This window comes from Falco biarmicus, chromosome 2 (genome assembly GCF_023638135.1).
Source record: "Falco biarmicus isolate bFalBia1 chromosome 2, bFalBia1.pri, whole genome shotgun sequence".
Classification (NCBI taxonomy): Eukaryota; Metazoa; Chordata; class Aves; order Falconiformes; family Falconidae; genus Falco; species Falco biarmicus.
In genome coordinates this window covers 63287820-63310845 of record NC_079289.1, presented here as the reverse complement: position 1 = coordinate 63310845, position 23026 = coordinate 63287820, and the positions used below count along the sequence as shown (strand labels likewise).

General features: G+C 39.3%; 1 protein-coding gene across 2 annotated transcripts in view; it reads left to right on the top strand.

Moving 5' to 3' along the window:
* The window catches only part of COL4A1 (collagen type IV alpha 1 chain), a 124706-nt gene extending 103728 nt beyond the window's left edge, over window positions 1-20978 (top strand). For both annotated transcript variants that reach the window (XM_056327321.1, XM_056327322.1), the window contains exons 40-52: window positions 551-649; window positions 1164-1214; window positions 3092-3277; window positions 3940-4073; window positions 7085-7157; window positions 7829-7900; window positions 9889-10017; window positions 11424-11522; window positions 11671-11883; window positions 13392-13569; window positions 16376-16490; window positions 17537-17709; window positions 19456-20978. In XM_056327321.1, the coding sequence (XP_056183296.1) occupies window positions 551-649; window positions 1164-1214; window positions 3092-3277; window positions 3940-4073; window positions 7085-7157; window positions 7829-7900; window positions 9889-10017; window positions 11424-11522; window positions 11671-11883; window positions 13392-13569; window positions 16376-16490; window positions 17537-17709; window positions 19456-19537 (1604 nt within the window). In that variant the 3' untranslated portion in view covers window positions 19538-20978. The remainder of the gene's footprint in view (window positions 1-550; window positions 650-1163; window positions 1215-3091; window positions 3278-3939; window positions 4074-7084; window positions 7158-7828; window positions 7901-9888; window positions 10018-11423; window positions 11523-11670; window positions 11884-13391; window positions 13570-16375; window positions 16491-17536; window positions 17710-19455) is intronic.
* Window positions 20979-23026: the final 2048 nt, after the last annotated feature.

Sequence of the window (23026 nt, the reverse complement as noted above, 5' to 3'; positions counted from 1 at the left end):
CACTGTTTGTGGAAAAGATTTTAGCACCTTCCACAAGACTGGTGCTATAGCCATTAGTTCGGTTGTTTCTGAGTTCATTTAAAAACAATAAAGTTGATCCATGGGCCCAGACCTGAATCACCACATTAGCATTATTACACAGATGTTAAAGAGGAAATAGAGTAAGGAGGGGAGTGAGTCCATTGCTGCTATGAGTGTAGCATTTTTGAACTTGGAGCCTTGTGTTCTTAGTTTACTGGCTGCAGGACACATCAACTCATTGGACAATGGGCTGTGCTATTTACAAGTCTTTGTTGGAGTTCCTGCACTGTACACTCACTGAGATTCATGATAATTAGCTATATTAAAATCTGTAACACTTGAGCCATGTCTCACGCTGATTTAATTCAGAAGTAACCTCAGAGAAAAGTCACACTGAAGTCATTGTGCAGTATCTACTTCGTCTCTGTGGAAGCAAAAGAGTGAGTCAAGCTTTTCTTTAGAGGAAGAAAATGTGTAAACAAAAGTCTGACGATTCTTGGGTGAAATGACAATGGCAATGATTTTTCAGGTGAACCTGGTGTTCCGGGTCCTGCTGGTTCCATTGGACAGAAAGGTGAACCAGGTTATGATGGGATTCCAGGTGCAGCTGGTGCCAAGGGTGAACAAGGTACTGTGACTGTCATGTTAATTTTATGGGGTACAAAAATGCAGAGAGGCAGGCTACACAAGAGTAGCTGGTAGAGGGGTGTGCTGGGTTTGGTGTACTTTGGATGGAACCTTAGAAAATAAAGTTAGTGTAGTGTCTTGCAAACTACTGACTATCATCCATCACTGTAAAGCTGATCATTTAGATGAACAACTGTGTTTAATCAGTCTTGAAAGAATTTCTTCCACAAAAGCTGGCAGTACTTTAAAGAGGTGGTGAATTTTGGAATTAAATTCAGTCTGTAGCTTAGCTGTGAAATAATGGAGCAAGCTTTCTTAGGGTATAATTTTCAGTCATACAGGATGCATTGTGCTACATACAATACCAATACACAACAAAGACAGTCTCTGCCCTGTAGAGCTTTTGCATAAAAAAATTATTTAGATTTTATATTTGCTTAATAGAGTTTTGTTCTTTACAGACTAAACTTAAGTACTGTCCCATCTTCTAATTTTTTGCTGCCTCTATATTACAGGTATTCCAGGTAGAGGAATTCCAGGATTTCCCGGTGCAAAGGGAGATAAAGGTAAGACACCTCTTTAAACAAGCAGCGAATGTCCCTCCCAACAGACTATAACCGTAATTCTGTAAATCAGAAATACTTTATACTTCAATCTTTTACATGCTATACCTTTTCAGAGTAGGCAGAAACTCTGAGAGGCTCAAATACTAATTTCTGTTACAGTGGCAGCATCTTGGACATGAGTTAGATATGCCCTAAAATAGGTAATTATTCATAGTGTGGAATTTATTGCAAGCTGTGCTGTGATGAGGTAATATAAATAACTCCTGTATTTGTGTGCTGTGCTTTTGACTCCAATTATTTTTGTTTTCCTACTAATTCTGCAAGAATCAAAATCTAGTGAGGCTCTGTTCACCAAACAGCTAAGCATAATAGTTTCATGGCCAGGATACTGCAGTGATTTTTTTACCCAAGTCTGTTGTGCAGCCCAGATGTAATTTTATTCATTGCTAAAATAGTTACTCTGTATAGCTCAGCAGAGCATGTCTAAGCTATGCACAGGAGCGTGGTGCAGAGGTGCAAAAGACAGCAGAGACCTGATGAGATCTTACTGAAAATTGTTATTGCCTGGACTCAGGACTTACTAGCTCGGGTACAGGCACATAGCTATCACAATTTCAAGACCACTTGTGGTCTTGGCTAAAGTGCATCACTACACTGTGCTGTGAGAATGGCTTGATTGGCTTGAGTCAGTGCTTGTTTAAAGTGTTTGTAATGCACCATGCTCCATTTTATGAAATAAGTATGTCCTAGACAATAGATTGCAATAGATACAGTAGTGAAGAAATATCAAAGTGCTGCTGATAAACAAAAGTGGATGCAGTTAAAGGCTTTTCAATTTTAAACTTTCAGAAAACAGAAAAGATTCAAGTAGTTCGTGTATGAAATTAACATGACATGATAGATTTTGAAAAACTTACATAGCTTAAAATGCCTGACCTCACTCATTCGTTCTATAAATACAGGAAATTTGTGTGGACAATCAAAAATGAGAAACCAGGCTTTTAGAATATGTTTTATTTACCATCTTAGAGTAATTAACGGTCATTAATTGCTGCGAAAGCCCTAACGTTAGAGAACTTATTCCAATAAGCAAATTTTCCAATCATAGCTTAGTAAGGTATGTAGAATGCTAGATTATGAGAGCATTTTTCTCACCTCACCCATCTCTCTCATTTTATCAGCACAGCTCATTTAAAAATATCTGATTTTAGAGTAAATAGATATCCAACTGACATAGTTTGTGTTCCAAATATTTTGTAGTTCCAAAAAGTCTAGGATTTAAAGACCCTCTTCTGCTTAGGCAAAGAGCCAAGGATAGTGTTCTTTACACATTTTCTCTTTATTATTGTACTTACACCAGCTAATCTATATACTTTTTTGCTCAATCATGATCTAAAATTTGACCGATATTTGTGCAAGCCTGAAGGTAAGTACTAAGTGTCTAAATCTAGATCTTAATAAAAAACATATTCCATTTTTCTCCAGGAGCAAGTCCTTTTATGCTTAGTCAAGCAAAACATCCATTACTCAGCTGTGACGATAATAATTGTAATGGAGTAAGGCTTTAGGGGGTTTATATTCTTTCTGTAAAGACTCATACAGAGATGCTGAATGTTCATCTGTTTCTAGAGTGATTTAAAATAGTCCAGTGATCAGTTTAGCTAAGAAAAGATATGTCAGTTTAACTACTCTTTTCCTCATACTTTATGTCATGTGGAGAATAATACAGTTTTCCTAAAGTTTTGCACTTTTATACAAAGGTATAAAGGCAAGGTTCTTAAGGAATAAAGCTTACTGTGAGTAGATAATAAGGCAGAAGGTTTCAGTGATTGTGATTCTTTCTCTAATCGTGTTTTGGGGGTTGTTTCAAATCTTAGGTGCGAAAGGTGATGTGGGTTTTCCAGGATCCCCAGGAAGTCCGGGGATCCCAGGCCTGAAAGGAGAACCAGGATATGCTGGTCCACCAGGTCCTAAGGGAAGCCAAGGTCTTCCTGGGCTACCAGGAAGTGCAATTGAGGGCCCTAAAGGAGACAGAGGACCCCAAGGCCAACCTGGTCTTCCAGGTAATTCTTTATCTTTAGTATTAATGTACTGCTGTTAAGCAAAGCTCACCTAATTAATTAATGATTAATCAGTATTGCATATTCTTGTTTATCCTCTTCTCACAGGTCATAGCTTCCCTTCATAGGCAGTTTGGTGTTATGTCCTAGGAGAGGCTGATTTTATGTCCTCAGGCAGTTGGTTTTGTCCAGGAATCTTTCTGATGTTGAGAAGTTTGCCTCCCATTTCCATCTTTCCCTCTGGACTTTATTTACTGTTGTGAGGCAGCCATGGCTGTATGTTCTTATGTCCTGGAGTGTTAGTGTGTTTAAAAATGGCCCAGTGTGGCCGTACCTTGGCAGTGGCCCTGTGCTAGAGGTTAAGGAGGGGAGCAGAGCAGAGCTGCAATATGTCTTTAGTATGTTTATACCTGAGAACATACCATCTGTTTGTTCTGCACATAAAGAGAACTCTCCGCTATTTTCCATCAGTCACAGGCTGATAAATGTTAGGATGGGGAGTCATATGGACCTCCCTGCAACAGATTCCTCTGCTTATTTTCTTGAAATGTTGTTACAATAATTACTTTGGTTCTGCCTACCTGTAGATTGAGCCAGCTTGTTCTCCATCAGGTACTGCTCTGAACAAATTTTGCCACTAAATAATGTCTTCTTCTGGCTTGCAGGTTTACCAGGTCCAACAGGGCCACCAGGACCCCCAGGACTGAAAGGGGCCAAAGGAGAGCAGGGGAGCAATGGTTGGCCTGGGACTCCTGGCAGTCCAGGAGTCAAAGGTGATCCAGGTTTCCAGGGACTGCCAGTAAGTTACTTTTAGTACCCTCCAGATATGCTGAAAGTTGGTTCTTGTAATTAATGGATGTATTAATCATAGATATTTCTTGTTCAAAATAATGATACTTTATGCTCAAAGTGCCTTTGGACTCACTGCTGACGATGTCAAGTCAGTCTGAAAACATTTAAGTTCTCTCCTTCTAAAGGCTTCCCGGTAAGCTAATGAACTTATTAGAAATTTATAGATAGTGAGTGGTAGCATACAACACCCAGAATATAATAATTTAGAGTGTATTAACAGTACAAGATGGCTGCAGCACATCCATAAATCCTACAAATGCATTAGTAGTTAATTTTAAAGGTTGCATATTTCATGATAAATTGCCTTTTGAAAATATCTGAATTGTTTGGTTTTGTTATGAAAACTTCCAAATAAAGTGCACTTTCAGTACTGTAAGTGATGAAATATAGCTGCTGATTTAGAAATACAAACAGGCAATGATATTAGTACTTTGTGGTCGTATATTATTCATTTTCCCTGGTCTAAACCAGTCCCTTTTCTGTGTATTAGGGAGAATGAAGCAGAATAAGACAGTCACCCAGAATAGTTGGTCTTCTATACTCTTCCTCTTGGAGTGTCCGCTGCCTTCTTCCACACTGAAAAATACAGTCTATATTTTAACTATTCCTCTTTCCTACTAAGAAAATAATAAAAATAAAGAATTATTAATAATAATTGTGATTATGATGATGATAATTTTGGAAGAAGGAATAGGAAAGTAGGTGGATATGACTCAACAATTCCTAGTGTACAAAAGGAAGACTCGGGAATAGGGTCCTGATGTGAAAAAGCAGGATACTGATAGTGGACGTAAAAGGTCCACATTATTCTCGATAATGCAAAGATCCACTGTATCCTTTTGTGCATCCAGGATTCACTTCACAGAGACATTCAGGATTTGCTTCACTGTTCTGACACCAAATCTTGGCTATGCCTTTTTATCTTTGAGATCACACCATACCAGCTTGAAGGAAGTGAATTTCAAAATAATATTCTTATTTTAAGAATTTGCAGTACTTCTGCATAGTGCTAAATTTCTATATCCCAGGAAATTCTAAAGCTCTTTACAGGCTGATATTCCAGTCCAAGACTGTTTGTTTATCAAGAATGGGAGATGCCAAAGGATTTTGATTCTGTGCCTTAAGCCACAATGCATGGTATTGGGTCGTTAACTCAGTGTGAAATGCTCCAGTGAGAGTTATTTCAATAGATTTCTGGTGGCACATACTAAGATGGGTTTCTAATGTCTTTATCCTCCCCATTGTGACAGGCTCCTGCCCTGATTACGGCTCAATTGCTCATAGAGGTTGCCAGGTATATGGTAACCTATATCAGAAAGAAGATTTTGTTACAAGATGGGTGACACAGCCTGTCCAAAAATCATATCCAAAAGAAGTGAATGAGGAGATTAGACTGTGAAACACAAATGGGTTTTTCTGTGCATTTTAACACTGAAATGAGAAAAGAACCATTTTCATTTTCACAAACCGAAATAGTTTTGTTTTGTTTGGAAAAGAACCAAAGCAAAACATTGTTTGCCAAGCTATATCTGATGAGGAAGAAAAAAAAAAAAGTTTAAGAAACTGCATACTGTTGTGGAAAAAGTATTTTGATGGAAAGCTTCCATGAAACTCTTCTTATGAATACTTCTGTTTTATAATTATAACCTAAAAATATTTTAAAAAGCCTCTTTTAAAGAGGTCATCTGACATGTGACTGTCTTCTGAATGAATGTTAACCCTCCTGTTATGTGTTACAGGAGTTCACATCATGATACAAAAAGATGGCCGTTTCTTTAAACAGTTCTGCATACTGTGACTATATGACTGAAGGAAACCAGGGAACCTTACTTCATTAATGCCTCCCTTACCACTCCGAGGGCAGCGCTTCTTTTGTTTAACTTTGGAAGCCTCACTGCTGACATCCATTTTTGAACTAGTCATCTCTTCTCCCTTTATAGTCAGTGGAAAGAATCAGACGTTTGTAGGGAGCCATTCTTCTCACCTTCATATAAACATCTAACTTATGTCAAATGAAAAATCAGTTCTGTGTGTATCTATTCTGTTGCTCTGCAAATATGATAAGATTAATCCTACCACTAGTATTATTTTTCATTGAGTACTGGATTCACATCTCCCGCCTCTGCTCAACACGTTAATTAGCAAAGGGGTTTTGTTTCTTTCCTCCACTTGTGTTCCACATTTTATTATACTGGGGACTATCACTGCCATATTCCTTAAGCCAGGGCAAATCTCTAAACTATACTTAACAAGCTTTTTGCAGATGATCTGCAACAGACAAAAGAACAGAAAATTGGCAGTCCTTTGAATGACTATTCACAGCGTCTTTTGAAAAGTGGGCTTGTTTTTCCTTGAAGTGAGGCTACAATGAACTTGTGACCATTAATTTCAGGGGAGCAGTTTATAATAGTGAAGGCAGAAGGAGGAGTTCATGTTGTGTTTGAAGCGTTTAAATCCTTGAGTATTTTAGCCCTGTTGAAAAGTAAAAATCTTCAGAAAATTATAAATTGTTGAGCACATTTGATTTCATTCCATATGCGAATGTAGAAGTTTTCAAGTCTACTGTGGTCTAGAGTTACCCCATTTGATTATCTAAGTAGCCACCGTCTGCTGGGTCTGCACTGAAATTATTATTTGCTTAGATTTCTGCTTAGTGATGGTTTTCATAACAGCATGGTCTATGGCTATACTTTTAATTAGCTATACTGTTAGTGAGACCTTATTCTATTATAGTATCTTTGTAAAGCAATAAATAGTTGAGTAAGAATAAGGTGTTATGCTTGTTCTTGTAAGAGAAGTTTCTTATCTAATCATGGTAGAGAGTAACCATTCCTTAAACTTTATGGCTTTTCTCTCATTTTAATTTTTTTTCATAGGTTTTTAAGAAATACACAGCCTATTTGTGAGTTGTATCATAATAGTGTAAGATAACTATACTTCACATTTTCTTTTATACAGGGTAGTCCTGGTTCACCAGGAGATACTGGTCCTAAGGGTGATCTGGGACCTCCAGGAGTTCCAGGTATTCCAGGTGAGAAGAAAATTTACCATATTCCTAAGAAGTATGCAAAGATGTCTCTTTCATATCCTTCCTCTCTCAAAGAAGATGCTTAAAGAATGTTGACTCTATGTTACAAATTATTGAAACAGGACACTGAAAGCTGCATCAAAAAGCACACAAAAGCATTGAGATTTTTCTCGAGGTTTTTTGCCTTTTGCCTGTTGTCTTGCTTTGCTACTTTCAAGTGTGCACTTGCTTTAAAAGGTGGATGTAAAATCAATGGTTTAGACATTACCAGTTAAGAATCTTCAAGATTTTCTTGAGAATTGGAGAGGCAAATGTTACAGCTGTATTTGGGAAAATCCAGTCTTAGTATGTCTCCATTGCTGACCATATTGCTGCTACTGTCACCATCACATACATGAAAACACCACCTGTATAAAAAATGTTTATTAATAAAAAAACTAATTCTTGTAATTTCGAGAAATATATTATTAACTAAAGTAAGATAAGTCTGTTTCCAGTCTTCATTTCTTTGGTGGCTTAGTGCTGTTGTTTTTATCTTGTTCTGGCAAACAGGTGAAAAGTACTTGTGTGAATAAAGTCATGGCCCTTACCTGATCATGGGGTCATACATGATTATTCTGCACATATCCTTCCAAATCAATTAATTTTTATGTAAATATTTCCTTTGACTCCAGGTCCAAAAGGATCTCCTGGCTTCCCAGGCCTTAAGGGTGAGCGAGGTGACCAAGGTCTTCCTGGATCTAAAGGTACAATATAAAGCCTTGCTTTTTTTCCCAGATGTTGTTGTTAAAATGGTCATTTGTAACTAATTAATGGGTATCTCCCTCCCCTTTATTCAACGCAAACAGGTAGAATATGAAACCAGATATCATGATATCAGCATCTGAATGGTCAGATTAGATTGAAGTATTGCATAGAAAGTGAATGTATTTATCGCCTGCTCTGAAAAATCAATACTGAGGTTTTGTTATTATTAGAATCTTTAATTGGTGTCCTAGAACCATAGAATCATAGAATGGTTTGGGCTGGAAGAGACCTTTAGAGATCATCTAGTCCAATCCCCCTGCCATGGGCAGGGATATCTTTCACTACATCAGGTTGCTCAAAACCCCATCCAACCTAACCTTGAAGATTTCAAGTGATGGGGCATCCACAAATTCTCTGTCCCAGTGTCTCACCACCCTCACTGTAAAAAAAACCCACATTATTCCTTAAGTCCAAGCTAATTCTACCCTTTTTATGTTTAAAATCATTGCCCTTTGCCCTGTCACTCCAAACCCTGCTAAGAAGTCTCTCTCTATCTTGCTTATAAGCCCCCTTTATGTATTGAAAGGCCACAATAAAGTCTCCCCAGAGCATTCTCTTCTCCAGGCTGAGCAAGTCCAACTCTCTCAGCCTTTCTTTACAGGAGAGGTGTTCAGGCCTCTGACCATTTTCCATTTTCATGGCTCTCCTCTGGACCTCCTCCATCAGGTCTTTGTCTTTCTTGTACTGAGGACCCCAGAGCTGCATACAGTACTCCAGGTGGGGTCTCATGAGAGCAGACTAGAGGGGGAGAATCACCTCCCTCCACTTGCTGGCCGTGCTTATTTTCATGTAGCCTAGAATACAGTCGTCTTTCTGGCCTGAGAGCACACATTGATGGCTGATACCCAATTTTTTGTCTACCTGTATCCCCAAATCCTTCTCAGGGCTGCTTTCAATCCATTCATCCCCCAGTCTGTACTGATATTGGGGATTCCCCCAACACAGGTGCAGGACCTCGCACTTGGTGTTGTGGAACTTCGTAAGGTTCACATTAGCCCACTTCTCAAGCATGTCAAGGTCCCTCTGGATGGCATCCCTTCCCTCTAGCGTATTAACTACACCATGCAACTGGGGTCACCCGCAACCTTGCTGAGGGAACCCCATGCAGCCTAAGGTCTGGACAGCTATTTCAGTCCTTGGGAGGTCTGTTTGGGTGGAGATATCAGCGTAGATAGTCTGTAGTGCTTCTGTTTGGGTTTTGGCCATAGCCTTGTAGTTGCAGTGTTGGACACCATTTTCTTTCAGCCGGTCACAATCTCCTTACAGTTCTTAGAAAAAGAGTCCACTTTAAGAACGGTAATTCTTTTGAAAGATGTCATCCTTCTAATAATAATTCCATGGAGACCTCTGGGTTGGCTTGCAGAGCCATCAGTTGGTTGGTGTGACTGTCGGGGCTGCAGCCTCAGCCTGCCGGCGAGCAAAGCAGGCAGCCGCCCGGTGACGGGCAGTGTGCAGCTCTTCTGAGCAAACCGCTGCGCAAACTGCCAATGCCACCCCCAAGAGATGGCACTCCCTGTTTGCCCGCGCTGGTTGCATTGCTTCTGGTCAGAGCTACATCTGTGGGGCTGCTCTGTTCTGTCTGGGGAGAGATGAGAATGTGGGAGGTAGCAATATGGTTTTCAGCAGCAGCCTGTGCAGCTACTTAGGTGTTACCAGAAGTTTCTAAGTGGCAGAGGCCCAGCTCAGGCTGTTTCCCCCATTGTCCCTTGAACCCCATTGTCTTCTACCCTCAGACAACTTCAGGTTTGGCTTCTTAACAGGTATGGCTCTACTCAGTGCACATGAGAAGTCCTGGACACATTGATGACTTGTAGGTATAGGCTCTGTTCTCCAACTACATAAATGGCAATACAAAGTAACACTGTTTTCTCGCTTCCTTATTGTGCAATACTACATACATGCTGACTTCCTCTGTTAACATTGGCAGGTTTACAAGGCCCACCAGGCCCACCAGGTGCTTTTCAGCTTGTTAAAGGGGATCCTGGCTTACCTGGCCCTGTAGGACCAGTTGGTCTCAAAGGTTTCCCAGGACTTCCAGGTCCCAAAGGACAGCAAGGTGAGACTTTCTAACTTACCAGTACAAATCCATTTTAAGTAATGTAAAAAGAGGCCAATGGTAGGCTAGACATTGGAAGATTTTTTGTATAATATTATCCAGCTTTTAATAGCCACTTAAATTGTGATGAGGAAGAGAGTCCTTTTTGAAGCTCATCCAGAGGAGTCCCAGAAATAGATGCCTTCCTAGTAATTTTTTTATATGCTCTCACTCTGCAGTCATCAGTATCTGAGATTAACTTTAAGCAGAATGACTGCAACACAGTGCTCATCCTTTCCCCAGAATGTATTTGTTGAGGTACCTTCTTTTTTCAGTGTTGAATCCAAACTTAATTACTGTGTGTGTCTGGGAGAAGACAAGCATGAGGAAAAACACCTTAACCTTGGAGTGGAAAGTGCTTCCTCGGGAAGCTTGTTCCACAGTCCTAGATTTCATCTCTTAGTCCAGATATTGCAATTTTTAGAAAGAAAATGTGAACTAAAAAAAATTAACACATTAGGGAATAAGGGAATGGAGCAAAAAGTAAGACAAATAGAATGCTGGCACAAGGACACATGTCCTTCACAATGACAGCACATGGAGAGTGGGAGCTCAGAGGTATTCTTAAGCTATTAATATTCTAAGGGAAAGCTTTGTTCCTGATTGTTTTATGAGAAGATGATGGGGTATTATGGTGGAATATAATTGAAGTAATTGATACGGAAGTTTGCTTTTGAAGGTGGGGTTGCAATTCTGCAGCTGCTAACCATTAGCATATAGCTGTGAAATAATCTCAGCAACTGAACACAGCATTGGTTTGCTTGTATGGGATATGTTGCTGTTTTCTAGCAGTCAGTTCAATACATGAACACAGTATTGCTTTCTGAGAGATCAGGAAAAGGACAGCTGTGACAATCTGAAGCTTCGGATATGCCACAGGATATGATATGGTGTTAACTTCTTTTTCCCAAAGTCAGAGTTGCTGAGTTTATGTACTCAGTATAAATACAATCAGACTCAAAGCATCCCTAGAAATTGATAAAAGGAAGACATAGCATATGTCTGAAAACCTGTTTGGGAAGCAGCTAGGAGAATGCTGATTTTCATGACCTTACTTTTTGTGGTCTGTTTTTGATTGAGTCATATGATAAGCAGAGAGGGAGGAGATTGCTGCCTTTCCTTTTCATAGTCCAGACAAATACTAGTTATTTTAGAAGTACGCCTTCTGCTTACTTCTTTGTTCTCTACTATAATCACTTGACTTGCAGTAACCCATGTATGTGCTTTAGATATTGAAATATACACACTGAATCTGCATGAATTTAGCTTATGCTGAGGTGTGCCTGTGCTGTACTGTATTAAAAGCCAGTAAGTCAGAGCTAACATGAGGTATTATCCGGTAATAACTAGTCCTTGCTTTTCAACAGGGGTGACAGGACCTTCAGGTGTACCTGGACCACCTGGTAGTCCAGGGTTTGATGGTAAACCTGGGCAAAAAGGAGAAGCTGGTCCTTATGGTCCCCCAGGTAAGCCCATGAGTTCTTCAAAGACCTGGTTCTTTCATAGAAAATTAACATAGGAGATCAGGTGTCAATATATCTATTTTCACTTCTTTAGTTATGTAGGCAGAGTACTGCTGTTTGTAGAGATGAAAAAAACCTCTCTGTATTGTAGGGCCCAGAGGATTCCCTGGTCCACCTGGCCCTGAAGGTTTGCCTGGGGCTATGGGCCCACCAGGTGCACCATCTGTTGCTCATGGCTTCCTTGTTACTAGACACAGTCAAACCACCGAAGAACCATCGTGTCCATTTGGAACAAGGCTGATTTACCATGGCTACTCCTTACTTTATGTACAAGGGAATGAAAGAGCACATGGCCAAGATCTGGGTAAGCAGAGACCAAATTAGAATTCAAATAGAACTCATTACAAACCAAATGTTTCTTTCATTTGTAGAACTGTATTGAACAAACCTGTGTAATTATTCTTGGCTAGCTGGTTGGTACAAATACAACCTTTTAGGCTGGTACAAATAATGGTTTGGTGTATAGTGGAAACTGTGTCCGTTTAGTTTTTATTTAAGAAAGTTTTTATCAAAGCCTTTGACATGGTCCATCCATAGTACCTTTGTAGTCATAGTAGCAAGTTATGGACTGCCTAAGTAGATGATAAGGTGAGTGGGAAATTGGTGCGTCCATCAAGCTCAGAGAGATGTGATCAGATGTACAAAGTCTGAGTGGTGGTTGTTGATTAGTGATGTCACTCAGGAATTAGTACTGGGTCAATACTATTTAATGAATTTATTTATGACTTGGATGATGGGATAGAGTGCACTCTCAGCAAGGCTGTGGGTAATGCCAAACTGGAAGGGATGGTTGATTCACTAGTGAACGCAGCTGCCATTCAGAGGGACTTGGCCAAGCTGGAGAAAAGGACTGAGAAGAACCTGAAGTTCAGTGAAGGCAAATGCAGAGGAGTACACCTAGAATGAAATAAAGTCATGCAACAGAACAGACTAAGGGTGGAGCGCTATTTCCAGTAGCAGCAGTAAAGACTGCTAGAAAGCTGCTTTGCAGAAAAGGATCTGGGAGCCCTGGTGCACAACACTGAACATGAATTAGCAGTGTGCCCTTGAAACAGCTACCCCATTCCCCACTGCCCAGCCTACTGGCCTCTGTTGGCAAATGTGCAAACAGCAGATGGAAGTGATTCTTCCCCGCTGTTTGGCCACTGTGAAGTCACATCTGGTAAATTGTGCCCAGGCTTGGGCCTCCCAGAGAAAGGGAAACTGTGATGTACCACAGTGAATACAACAGCTATCTACTAAGATGGCTCGTGAGGTCTGGATAACCTGATGGAGCTGCGTTTGCTCAGCCTCAACAGAAATTTAGGGAGAAGCCTTTTTTGCTGTCTGCACATAGGATAGAGAAGATGGAGCCAAACCCTTCTCAGAGGGGCTCAGTGACAGAAGAAGAAATGAACACAAAGTATGAGATCTATTCCAATGAAACAAAAAGAAAAGCTTTTTTAACCATGCTAATGCTCAAACACTGGAGTGGGACCCCAGAGAGGTTGTTGAATCTGTCTTTGGAGATACTCAAAACTCAACTGGCTATGGACCCAAGCAAGCTGATCTAACTGGCAAGGGGTTAGGACAGATGACCTCTAGAGGTCTATTCCAGTCTAAATTATTCCATAATTCTATGGGCAAGATGGGGCTACCCCTTGCCTTGCCCTGTTCCTTCCTTACGGAGCTAAGAGAAGTCACTTTGGGAGAGCTGGGCCTTCCAGAGTGAGTGTCATCTGCTTTTTAGCAGCTCCTGGAAATATTTGTTTGGAGGTTGGCAATGGTTTAATAAAAATGGGTTAACAAATAACCTTTCACTTAACATTTCAGGCACAGCAGGAAGCTGTCTTCGTAAATTTAGTACCATGCCTTTCTTATTCTGCAATATCAACAACGTATGTAACTTTGCATCGAGGAATGACTATTCCTACTGGCTGTCCACTCCTGAACCCATGCCGATGAGTATGGCTCCGATCACTGGTGATAATATTAGACCATTCATCAGCAGGTACGGTTTCAATTTTGCTGTGTTTGTAAAATGAAGAAGCCTGTGAAAAGTGCATATGGTGCTTTTTTCTTTTTTTTTTTTTTTAAGAAGGCTTTTAATCTGTATATTTTTATTTCCTGCCTTTAAATTTAAAAATTTAAAGTTTGAGATCCTTTGATGAAATGGTTCAGTTTAGACTTTGATAAAAAATAAATCCATCTGGGGGAAACCCAAACAAATGAGTAGTCTATTTTGAGTCTAATTGAAATGAAAAGAGCTACTTTGAAATTATGTTTTGCAAAAGCTATAATGTACTTTGAAGGAGAAAAAGTTTTGAATTTATTCACAATTCTTATCTAAAACACTTCCGTTTTTGACTAGCCATAGCTAGGAGCTCTTTAGGGCTTGGTTTCTTTGTGCTTGAAAATGGTTGCATTATCATACAGTAGATTGCTAGGTTTCTTCCATTGTTTTGGTCATACTACTTGAATACAGCCATTATTGTCTGAATTAAAGGAAATGGTTGCAAAATCAGTCATCTATTTTTTAATAATTCTAGATTCTCAGCTAGCATAAAGTGTGGCACTTGTGTCAAACATGACTGTTCTGCCATCAATTCAACATACTGAACTTTTGGTCCATTTTAGATTTTAAGGCCATTAACAAAAACTAACCTGTCATAATACGCCCAGTGCTGAAGGCAGAGGTATGAACAAGAGTGTGGTGAACAGCATCACTGGTGAGGGAATCTTAAACTTAAAATTTAGATGATAATGATTAGATATAGGCATTACTATGATTCCTATCACTGCTTCTGATCAGTATCGGCTCTTGCTGATCACCCTTCCTGCCATGTAAAGTAAATAGGAGTGAAGATTGCTGTTATTATTTTCTCAGGTTTGTATATACCCTCTGAGAGAAAGGACAATTCAAATCATCAGTGGGTTGTAGTCTTGACATCTTGGTATGTTCAAAAAGCTATTTGGCATTGCTGCAAAACGTTCAGTATTTATTCCGCATAACAGAATCCATCTTGTGTCTGCAGTTGTACTCTCTGCTGTATTTTTTGTTTAGTGCCATAGAAATTTATATGCCTTGAAAATGAGTGGGCAGATTGAGGGCAAGATTCTCAAGAGAGGCTATAGTTTTTATGTGACGTTTTTGATTGTTCATTAGATGTGAGTGGAAGGGGCTTGACTTTCAGAAAAATTCAAATGACCAACCTCTGAAATTCATATTCCTCTTATGCCATAGCTGATCAAGCACCCAAAATAACCTTTAACAATCACTTTTGAAACTCTTGCTCAGGGAGGTACCCACCAACATTTTGCTTTATCTTATGCATATAGATGAGCTTTTGCACCATAAAAATGTATATGGGTGTATATATATATATGTATATACACACACATATATGTGTGTATGTGTGCATGGGTTTTTCTCCTTTTAGCCGTAGAAGAGAGTGAGATAATTGTAATACACATTTTTTAAACCAGCAAAGGATCCGAGAAGACTATTCTTTCAATTTATTTTATCAGTCAAGGCTTTTAAACCAAGTGTTTTCCCTGTCCAAAAGTTGAAAAGGTGTAGAAGTGTCACTTGCTGCCTTGGGTCATGGGATTTCTTTTCATGTAAGGCCTTCCACTGAAATACCAGAAATCTCTTGAAGCAAAGCAGAGCTCCAAGAATAGAGACAGCTTTACATTCTTCTTTTAACTTACTCTTTCATTGATGTGTTTCTTAAAATAACTGTCTTGCTTCTGCACTAAAGATGAAGGCAGTAGGTATGACAGCAGTCCTCACAAGTCAGAAATAGAAGGCTTTCATTCTGAACTCCTTTGCTTCTGTGCATTTTCCAGAATCCACCTTAATCCATTTTGCACTTGATTCTTTTCACCGCTCTGATAACAAGAATCAGACTGTTTAGTTCTAAGTATCTGTTTCGAGTCTTTTTCATCATTGCTAACTGCAGTAGCCAATTTAGGAGTTTTACAAGGAAAAATGGATTATATCTATTAAATTCCTTATTACCAGCTCCCGTATTAAAATTTCCAGCCCAACTTAACATTTTTTTATGATTCTCCTGTGAAGGCACGATAGGTCATTGGATTATTCGGTAACCTAGCAGTTCTGAGACACAATGGATTTATCTAAAGTAAAAGAACTGGTGCTGCATAGCTTTCTGAAGAGTAGCTTTCAAGTCCATTGTTGAAGTTATTTCGCGAGAAATCTCTTACTGGAGATGAAGACCACAAATGTAAATAAAAGCCACTTTTAAGGAAAATGCATGAGGCAGAGTCTGCATTAGATTAGATTAGCAGTGATTACCTTTGTAAGACATTTTCCAGAGAGATGGCTTTCTCTCTGGAAGTCACTCAGGGCTATGTTTAGGATGATGAATTGCTGTTACTTGTCTCTCGTCACAGCAGACCACTTTTAAGTGATACTTGCTGAGTTACAATGTTTGGCTATTTGCCTTTCATGTTCATGACATTGAGCACTTTTAGAAACTACAGTACAAATGGGACTAGAAAAAGACAAATATATTTGAATTCAAATAAGATATCTCTTGTTCTTTGCTCATAGAAAAGCTAATAGGAATAAGACTTAATAGTCAAGCTGTCCCTAAGCAAATGAGAAGGAAAAAAAAAAAAAAAAAAAGAAAAAAGAAAAGAACCAGTTGTTTGTTTTTCTAAATGAAATGTTTTGATTTCCCTTTGGTTTTGAAAGTGACATTTTCTGATTCAAGATTCCTTAAAATAACTTCTGAAAAAGGAAATACTAATCCTCAAGTGTGTGTAGCTCATTTGTGTCTTGGTATTTCTAGATGCTCTGTGTGTGAAGCTCCTGCTATGGTAATAGCTGTTCACAGTCAAACAATTCAAATACCACCGTGTCCTGAAGGCTGGAGTTCACTTTGGATTGGTTACTCCTTTGTCATGGTAAGTGTACTGGGGCATATTCTGAGCTGACAAAACCACTTCTTTCGAGTGTCTGATCTGCACTCCTGCTCTGGGAAAGTTAATATCTGACTAGGTCGCTTCAGGTCTTAGAAGGGCATTAGACCTCTACCCTTTCTGGTGACTTAAGATTCTGGCTAATTGCTAAATGAGAATAATGCAATATAGCAATTAGGTGTTCACTTTTGGGGAAATGCACACAGCTTGCTTTCTTGTTTGCAGCTCCAGCACAGGATCCGAGGGCTGAATAAATGAGGAAGCAAGCATAATTTTCCATTGTCTTTGTACATCTATGTTGCAGCCTTGCAGTAGCTTCTTAGAGTTGTAGCATATCAGTGCCTATCCACTTCCCATTTTTTGATGAATAAGCCTTCAGTTTTCAAATGGCATTTTTGTCCTTTTATCCAGTTTTTTCAGCTGTATCTATACTAGCAAAGCAAATAGGGCCAAGGAGTGGCTTGGAAGAGCCACTCTGTAGTCTTCCATATTGTTCAGTTGTTAGCATGCTTCTTGTCATGCTCACCACCTATATCAACAGACACTCTCCCAGGCAAGGTCTGGACATGATCTGAGAAACAGCATGGATCCAAAGCTGTTAGCACTCCGCAGTGGGAGAGAGGCCACTGTGATGTGGGGCAGGAACTGTGTTAAGCTATTCAGTATAAACCCTACCCGTCTGTATGTCTTCTGGGTTGGAGAGCTGGCCCTGGTCTGTTGCTAGCATAGAGTGCTATATGGAGTTCTTGGGTTCTACTGTCAGTCCTGAAGGATTTCTGTACATAAAGCTGCCTCTGAAGTTGATGTTGCTGGTGAATTGTGCTGCAGTTAAGCAAGAGAACCCAGTGCCACCTCAAGCCCTTCAGCTCTACCTTCTTGCTCTTCCTTGAGCTGAGGGACAAAACAGCAGACAGACGCAACAGAGAACAAGGAGAGGCATGTGAAGAAATACCTGTGCAAGAGAGTTAATAGGTGTTGTAGCAGAAGAGGTAAAGAATCCCTCTCTGACTGATACTTTTGCATTTTTCTAGCACACCAGTGCTGGTGCGGAGGGCTCTGGCCAAGCCCTGGCGTCTCCTGGTTCCTGCCTAGAGGAGTTTCGAAGCGCTCCCTTCATTGAATGCCATGGCCGGGGCACCTGCAATTATTATGCAAATGCTTACAGCTTCTGGCTTGCCACTATAGAGAGGAACGAGATGTTCAAGTAAGTCCTTGATTTATTTATCGGTATTTGAGACTTAGTCAAGGGTTGTCACTGAATAAGAGAAGTATTGTTTGAAGGTAATACATGGTTCAAGTATTGGCTGTGCCCCAGCCTGGTTAGTATACGCAGGTAATGATTTTTGTAACAAAAAGAAAAAAATCATAATAGCTTTTGGGGGAATTAATGAATGTATCTTCCATTAGTGTTTACAATGTGTCATTTGTACCTAGCATTTTGCTTTTCAGAATAATCTAACGGTGTTTGCATTTCCATTATGTTTGTATTCACCGAGTGGTAACTGGGATAGGCTGACATACTGGCTGAAATTAAGTTAGAATATTACATTCCACTCTAGTGGGTGTTAACACATAATAGAACCACTGGAAATTAGTGCAGGTGTTGAACTAAGTGAGCTGAACAATTATTTACCTTTTCCTAATGTAAGAGGAAGTAATGTCGGAATAAAATGCAGTTGAAGGCAGAGGCCTTAGACATTTCTTCAGTCCTGCTGATGTTCTAATTTGAGGAATTAAGTGGTAGTAGGCTTTTTTCTGGTCTCCTGCACATAAGTATTTTTCAACACAGTCTAATCTGCTCCATACAAATTTTATTGATCTGTTAGCATATAGACCAGTTCCCAGGTCTGCATAGCTTGCCTGATTAGCAGACATTCCTCTAGAGTGCAGGCAAACATCTTCTTCACTACAGTCCATGCTGCTGCTTCTGGTACCCTTCATCTGATACCCTTCATCTCTTCATGTCTTCTACATCTGTGAATGCTCCTTAGCCTGTCTCAGTCAGATTGTTTAACCACTTTGGACTGTTTGTCTATGAGAGAATTGTCAACTGAGTAGGTAGAAAAATTGAGCACCAGCACTGATTATCAGTGGAGTTGTGATAATCTCATCAACCAGAAAAGCTACTGCTTAAAGAGCCCATTTGTCAGTGCTGGGGTTAAGCATTGGCTCCCTAGGAAAGAGGAAAGCTGGTCAGAGGAAAATTTAGAGGAGTCACCACTACAGTTGTTTTTATTCATTGAGTCCTACCCAGAAATCTGTGAGCTTCATATCCTTTTCTGGCTACAGACTGTATCTCAAAATAATAAAATAATCCCATATCAAGGGACCTGTCCTACTATCACAATTGACAAATACTCTTCAGTTTCCTCTAAACTCATAATCCTTTTTAAAGAAAAGTGCTAAATGTAAGCGCACTGTTTTCTGAAAATGCTTTATTGCCAGTTGCTAGGAGTAACTGCTTATGATAGGTTAGAGATTAAAGATTTTGGTTTGTCTTTCTGTATGACATCATGTAATTTCCTTTGCTAGCTTTCCATTTTTTCTGTAAAGTCACAAGAGTTAGCAGAAACCCATGAACAGTGAAATGTCTTCAGTTTCTTAATATTTTTTTTACTGCCCAAATTCCAGCATGTTTTCAAACTGCTGATTAAACAGGTAGCGTCTTCCAGTTAGGAAAATGTTCGGCCTTGTGACAGAACTAAATTCTGAAGTAACTGGAAGTGGACAGTGTTTAAAACTAACTGGTTTTGTGATTGTGATAGCTTGTGACCAAACTTGAAAGTGACTATACATTGGAGAACTTAAGAGACACCTTCTTGATTCAGCACAGCTTGAAGAGGCACTTGGCTGCATGCAAAGTTTGCGTTGTCAATTATAAACCTGAAAACGGACTGACTGTATCAACAGTTGTTCATGGGTCTTTTCATTTATTTTTTTTTTTTAATAGGAAACCAACTCCCTCAACTTTGAAAGCAGGGGATCTGCGCTCCAATGTTAGCCGTTGTCAAGTCTGTATGAGAAAAACATAATGACTTTTGAATTTCAACTAATTTCACACAATATGGTGCTATTCGTTTAACAGCAATGAAGCCTAGACATATATCATATGTACCTCATTGTTGTCCAATATGAAAACAGTAAAGTGCCTTTTAGGAACTTGCATAACTAACACACACTGCTTTACTGGCCCTGTCCTTGCTGAAGAAGAAAAGAGACAACAAAGATAAGCTTCAAATGTTGACATGCCAAATGGCACTTTTGATCAAAATATATGTATTTTTTATATAAATGCAATGCACTGATAGAATAAAAAGTCAGCATTTATCCAGAAAAAATGCAAAGGTGCTAGGAGGTATGCAGTTCTGCCTTATACTGTTTGACCCCCCTTTCTCATTCTTGTATTATATATTTTGATTCATTTTTCTTCCCCAGATAAGTTTGTTGTTACCGTTATCTAGGTGTCTCGAAATCCCAGACTCTTGGGTATGTACTTATTGTTCCTGTACAAAGCAATACTAATGTAAAAAAGAGTTTTGGGATTACAGACTGTGGTTAAGCAACACGTAACCATCTTTTCACAACATAGAGTGCCATTCTGCAAACCTTTGCTTCTGTTTGTAGTCTTCAGCGTTACTGGTTTTAATGGGTCTACATCTGGAAGAGATTGCCAAACTGGTTTCCCAAATAGGCAAGTAAGTGTTTCTGCTATGTTGGTACTATGCAGCTTCTTTATGCAGTAGGACAAACTTTCCTGTGGAATAAAGAATGATCCAGCGATGGTCAAGGAAAAATTATATATAAATATTTTAGTAATTTATATAGGTATCAACCATTAGGCAAATCAAGCTCTGAGTTTATAATTTCAAAAAGAAGCTTACAAAAGTTTTCTTCTTTTCAGTGTCATGAATTAGATGTTAAATGCCAAAAGATGATGTGAAATGTTCATTTTACATAGGCCATTTCAATACTGAAGTTGCAGAGACTGAACCCGGGTTAATAGCTATTTGTGTTTATTATAGTAAATCCCGCTTTGAGCTTGTAGTCTTTATTCTGTATTTAATATTTTTCAGGGTTTTAAATGCTACTCACACACTGAATGACTTGATTTTGAAAAGTATAAAGCCTTAATTTTGTTAATATTGTGCCAAAAAGATTCTTCAAAGTGGCCTCAGAAATATTTCTAAAGAATTTCTGTGCAATAATACCATTGTTTGAGCACATCTGTGTCCAAAAGTGTTTTATAGACTATTACCATGGAAATACCAAAAGATTTTTACAAATGCCAAGGCCTTTGTGTAATTTCTTACATGTGTATTTCTTAAGAATTCAAGTTTGTAATAAAACTATTTGTGTAAAAAAAAAACAGAAGAAAAGAAGAAGTTTTTACTAATTTGTTATTAGCATTCCTTTACAGCAATGAATTAATTTTTAATGAGCTACCAATAAATGCACAAGCTTGATGCAATCCTAGATTATTTTTGTTTTGCACATCTTTCAGATGTACAAAGCATCTTCAGAAGGGGAAAACAGGACACCCGATTTACACCTCTATCGTTATTTTGTAAGAACTGTTACCGATAGAAAAAACACATGGATTATGTGCCCATTCCTGAAGTATGTTTGATTTGAACATGTTACAAAAGTCTGCTAACTTCATCTTAGCTCATGGGAAGCGATCAAGTTATATGTATTTTTCACTCTTCCCTTGAATTTTTCATGCACAAATCAGAACTGAATTACACAGGATAAAAAATAAAATATGTCTTGTAAATTTGCTTGTAAATGGGCAAGGTGCATCTTGGCTCTGGTTGTCTGAAGAAGAAATGGGCTGTGATATCTTTTTCCTTAGGAAAAGCACGTAATTTGTTAATGTTGCATGTGGTTTTCCAAAATTTGTAAAGAAGTGGCTGCTGTCGCTGCTGACTTTCACTTAAAACCATTGAGGACATTGGCTGGCCAGATGGCTGAGGGCCCCTGTACAGAAATTGGCCATTTCCTTTGGCGCCAATTCTGTCTGATGGAAGTTTTTACAGATGATAATTTTATTTATAAATGACCAGTCCTTAGAGAAGACGCTTACCAGCCTATAAAATACAAGAGTCTGGTTATGTCTAATCAGCCTGATGCAGGGTTTTCCGAAGTGCTGCTTGTTATTCAGAAGAGGAGGAGGAGACTATAGGGTGATTCCTTGTCGCATCTATGAAGAACTAAGCAGATTTAATTCAGCCTTCTCTAACTCAAGAGAATCCAAGCTGCTGCTCAGACTTTTTAGTTGCACTCTACAGCTTATTTCCTGGTCAGCTAGGGATTTAATTTGCTTGGTTCGAACCTGTCAGAAGTGCCAGACAGTTGAATTTGTAAAGTCCTTCATATATGTTCAAATCAAATCTGTATGTAAGAATACAATTCCTTTTGCCAGTGAAGGGACGGCTCACTGCAGCTGGGTGTGTACTAACCTGTGTTTTCTCAACTAGGAGCATTTTGGAAACAAGGTCCTTTGAAAATTTTCAACAACTGTTTGAAATATATATTGATGTCTTACATATCTAGTAGTAATTATTTATTCCGTAACCTCCAGCTCTGAAAATGACTGAAACCATTGTCATGCTAGCGATGCTGTTTCTACTTAAGCCAGTGAGTAAACTTTTTGGAGGTTATCAAATACCAATCAGATCTACTGAAAACGTTGTGAACGCCAGATTTTGATGCCCTGAGCGAGGAAGAGCCCATGTACTAAAGCAGAAAAGCAGTGTGAAACACTATCTGGCTTTCAAAAATCTCCAAGTGCCCTGTGTTCAGCCATTTACAGCCAGCGTAGTGGCTGCAGTACAGTTCATTGTGTGAACAGCCGACCGCAACCGCATCGTTTGTTAACACTGCCTTGCGTAAGGTTAAATCTGGGAGGAAGCTTTCCCGAAGAGGTGCAGCTTTAGTTGGCCCGGCCGCGGCTGGGCGCCGCGCTTGCAGCGGGAGCCGTGACCCGCAGGGACACGCCTGGGACAGCAGGTGGCGCCCTTGCTCGCCTGACGGTCAGCCCGGGCCGGGCGGCGCGGCCGCCGAACGTCTCGCTCTCTAACCCGCTAAAATGCAAAGCAGCCCGACAGTTCCCTCTTTTCCCAGGTTTCTGTCTCTATTCCGACGTGTTCTAGTCACCAGCAGTTTTCCTTCTGAAATAGGAACGCAGCAATCTTCAGTTAAAAATAAAATAAAATAAAATTCTATACCTAGATAAAAATAGACTGTAATGAAATAATCCAGTCTGTATCTCGAAACGAATGATCTCTTAGCCTGCGCGTCTTTTCTGATAGATGGACATGGAGTTTGTAATTCTATCTTTTACCCTTTTCACAGTGGTAAATTCCTTGATGAAATACACTTTTTTTTTCTATGAAACAGGACTCCTGAGAACAATATCCCCATACTAGACTCCCAGAAAAGTGATTGTATTAAAACCATACCTTTTTATAATTGAAATCATAATGCTGCGTGACTTTTTGAGAATTCCTTTCCTAACTTTC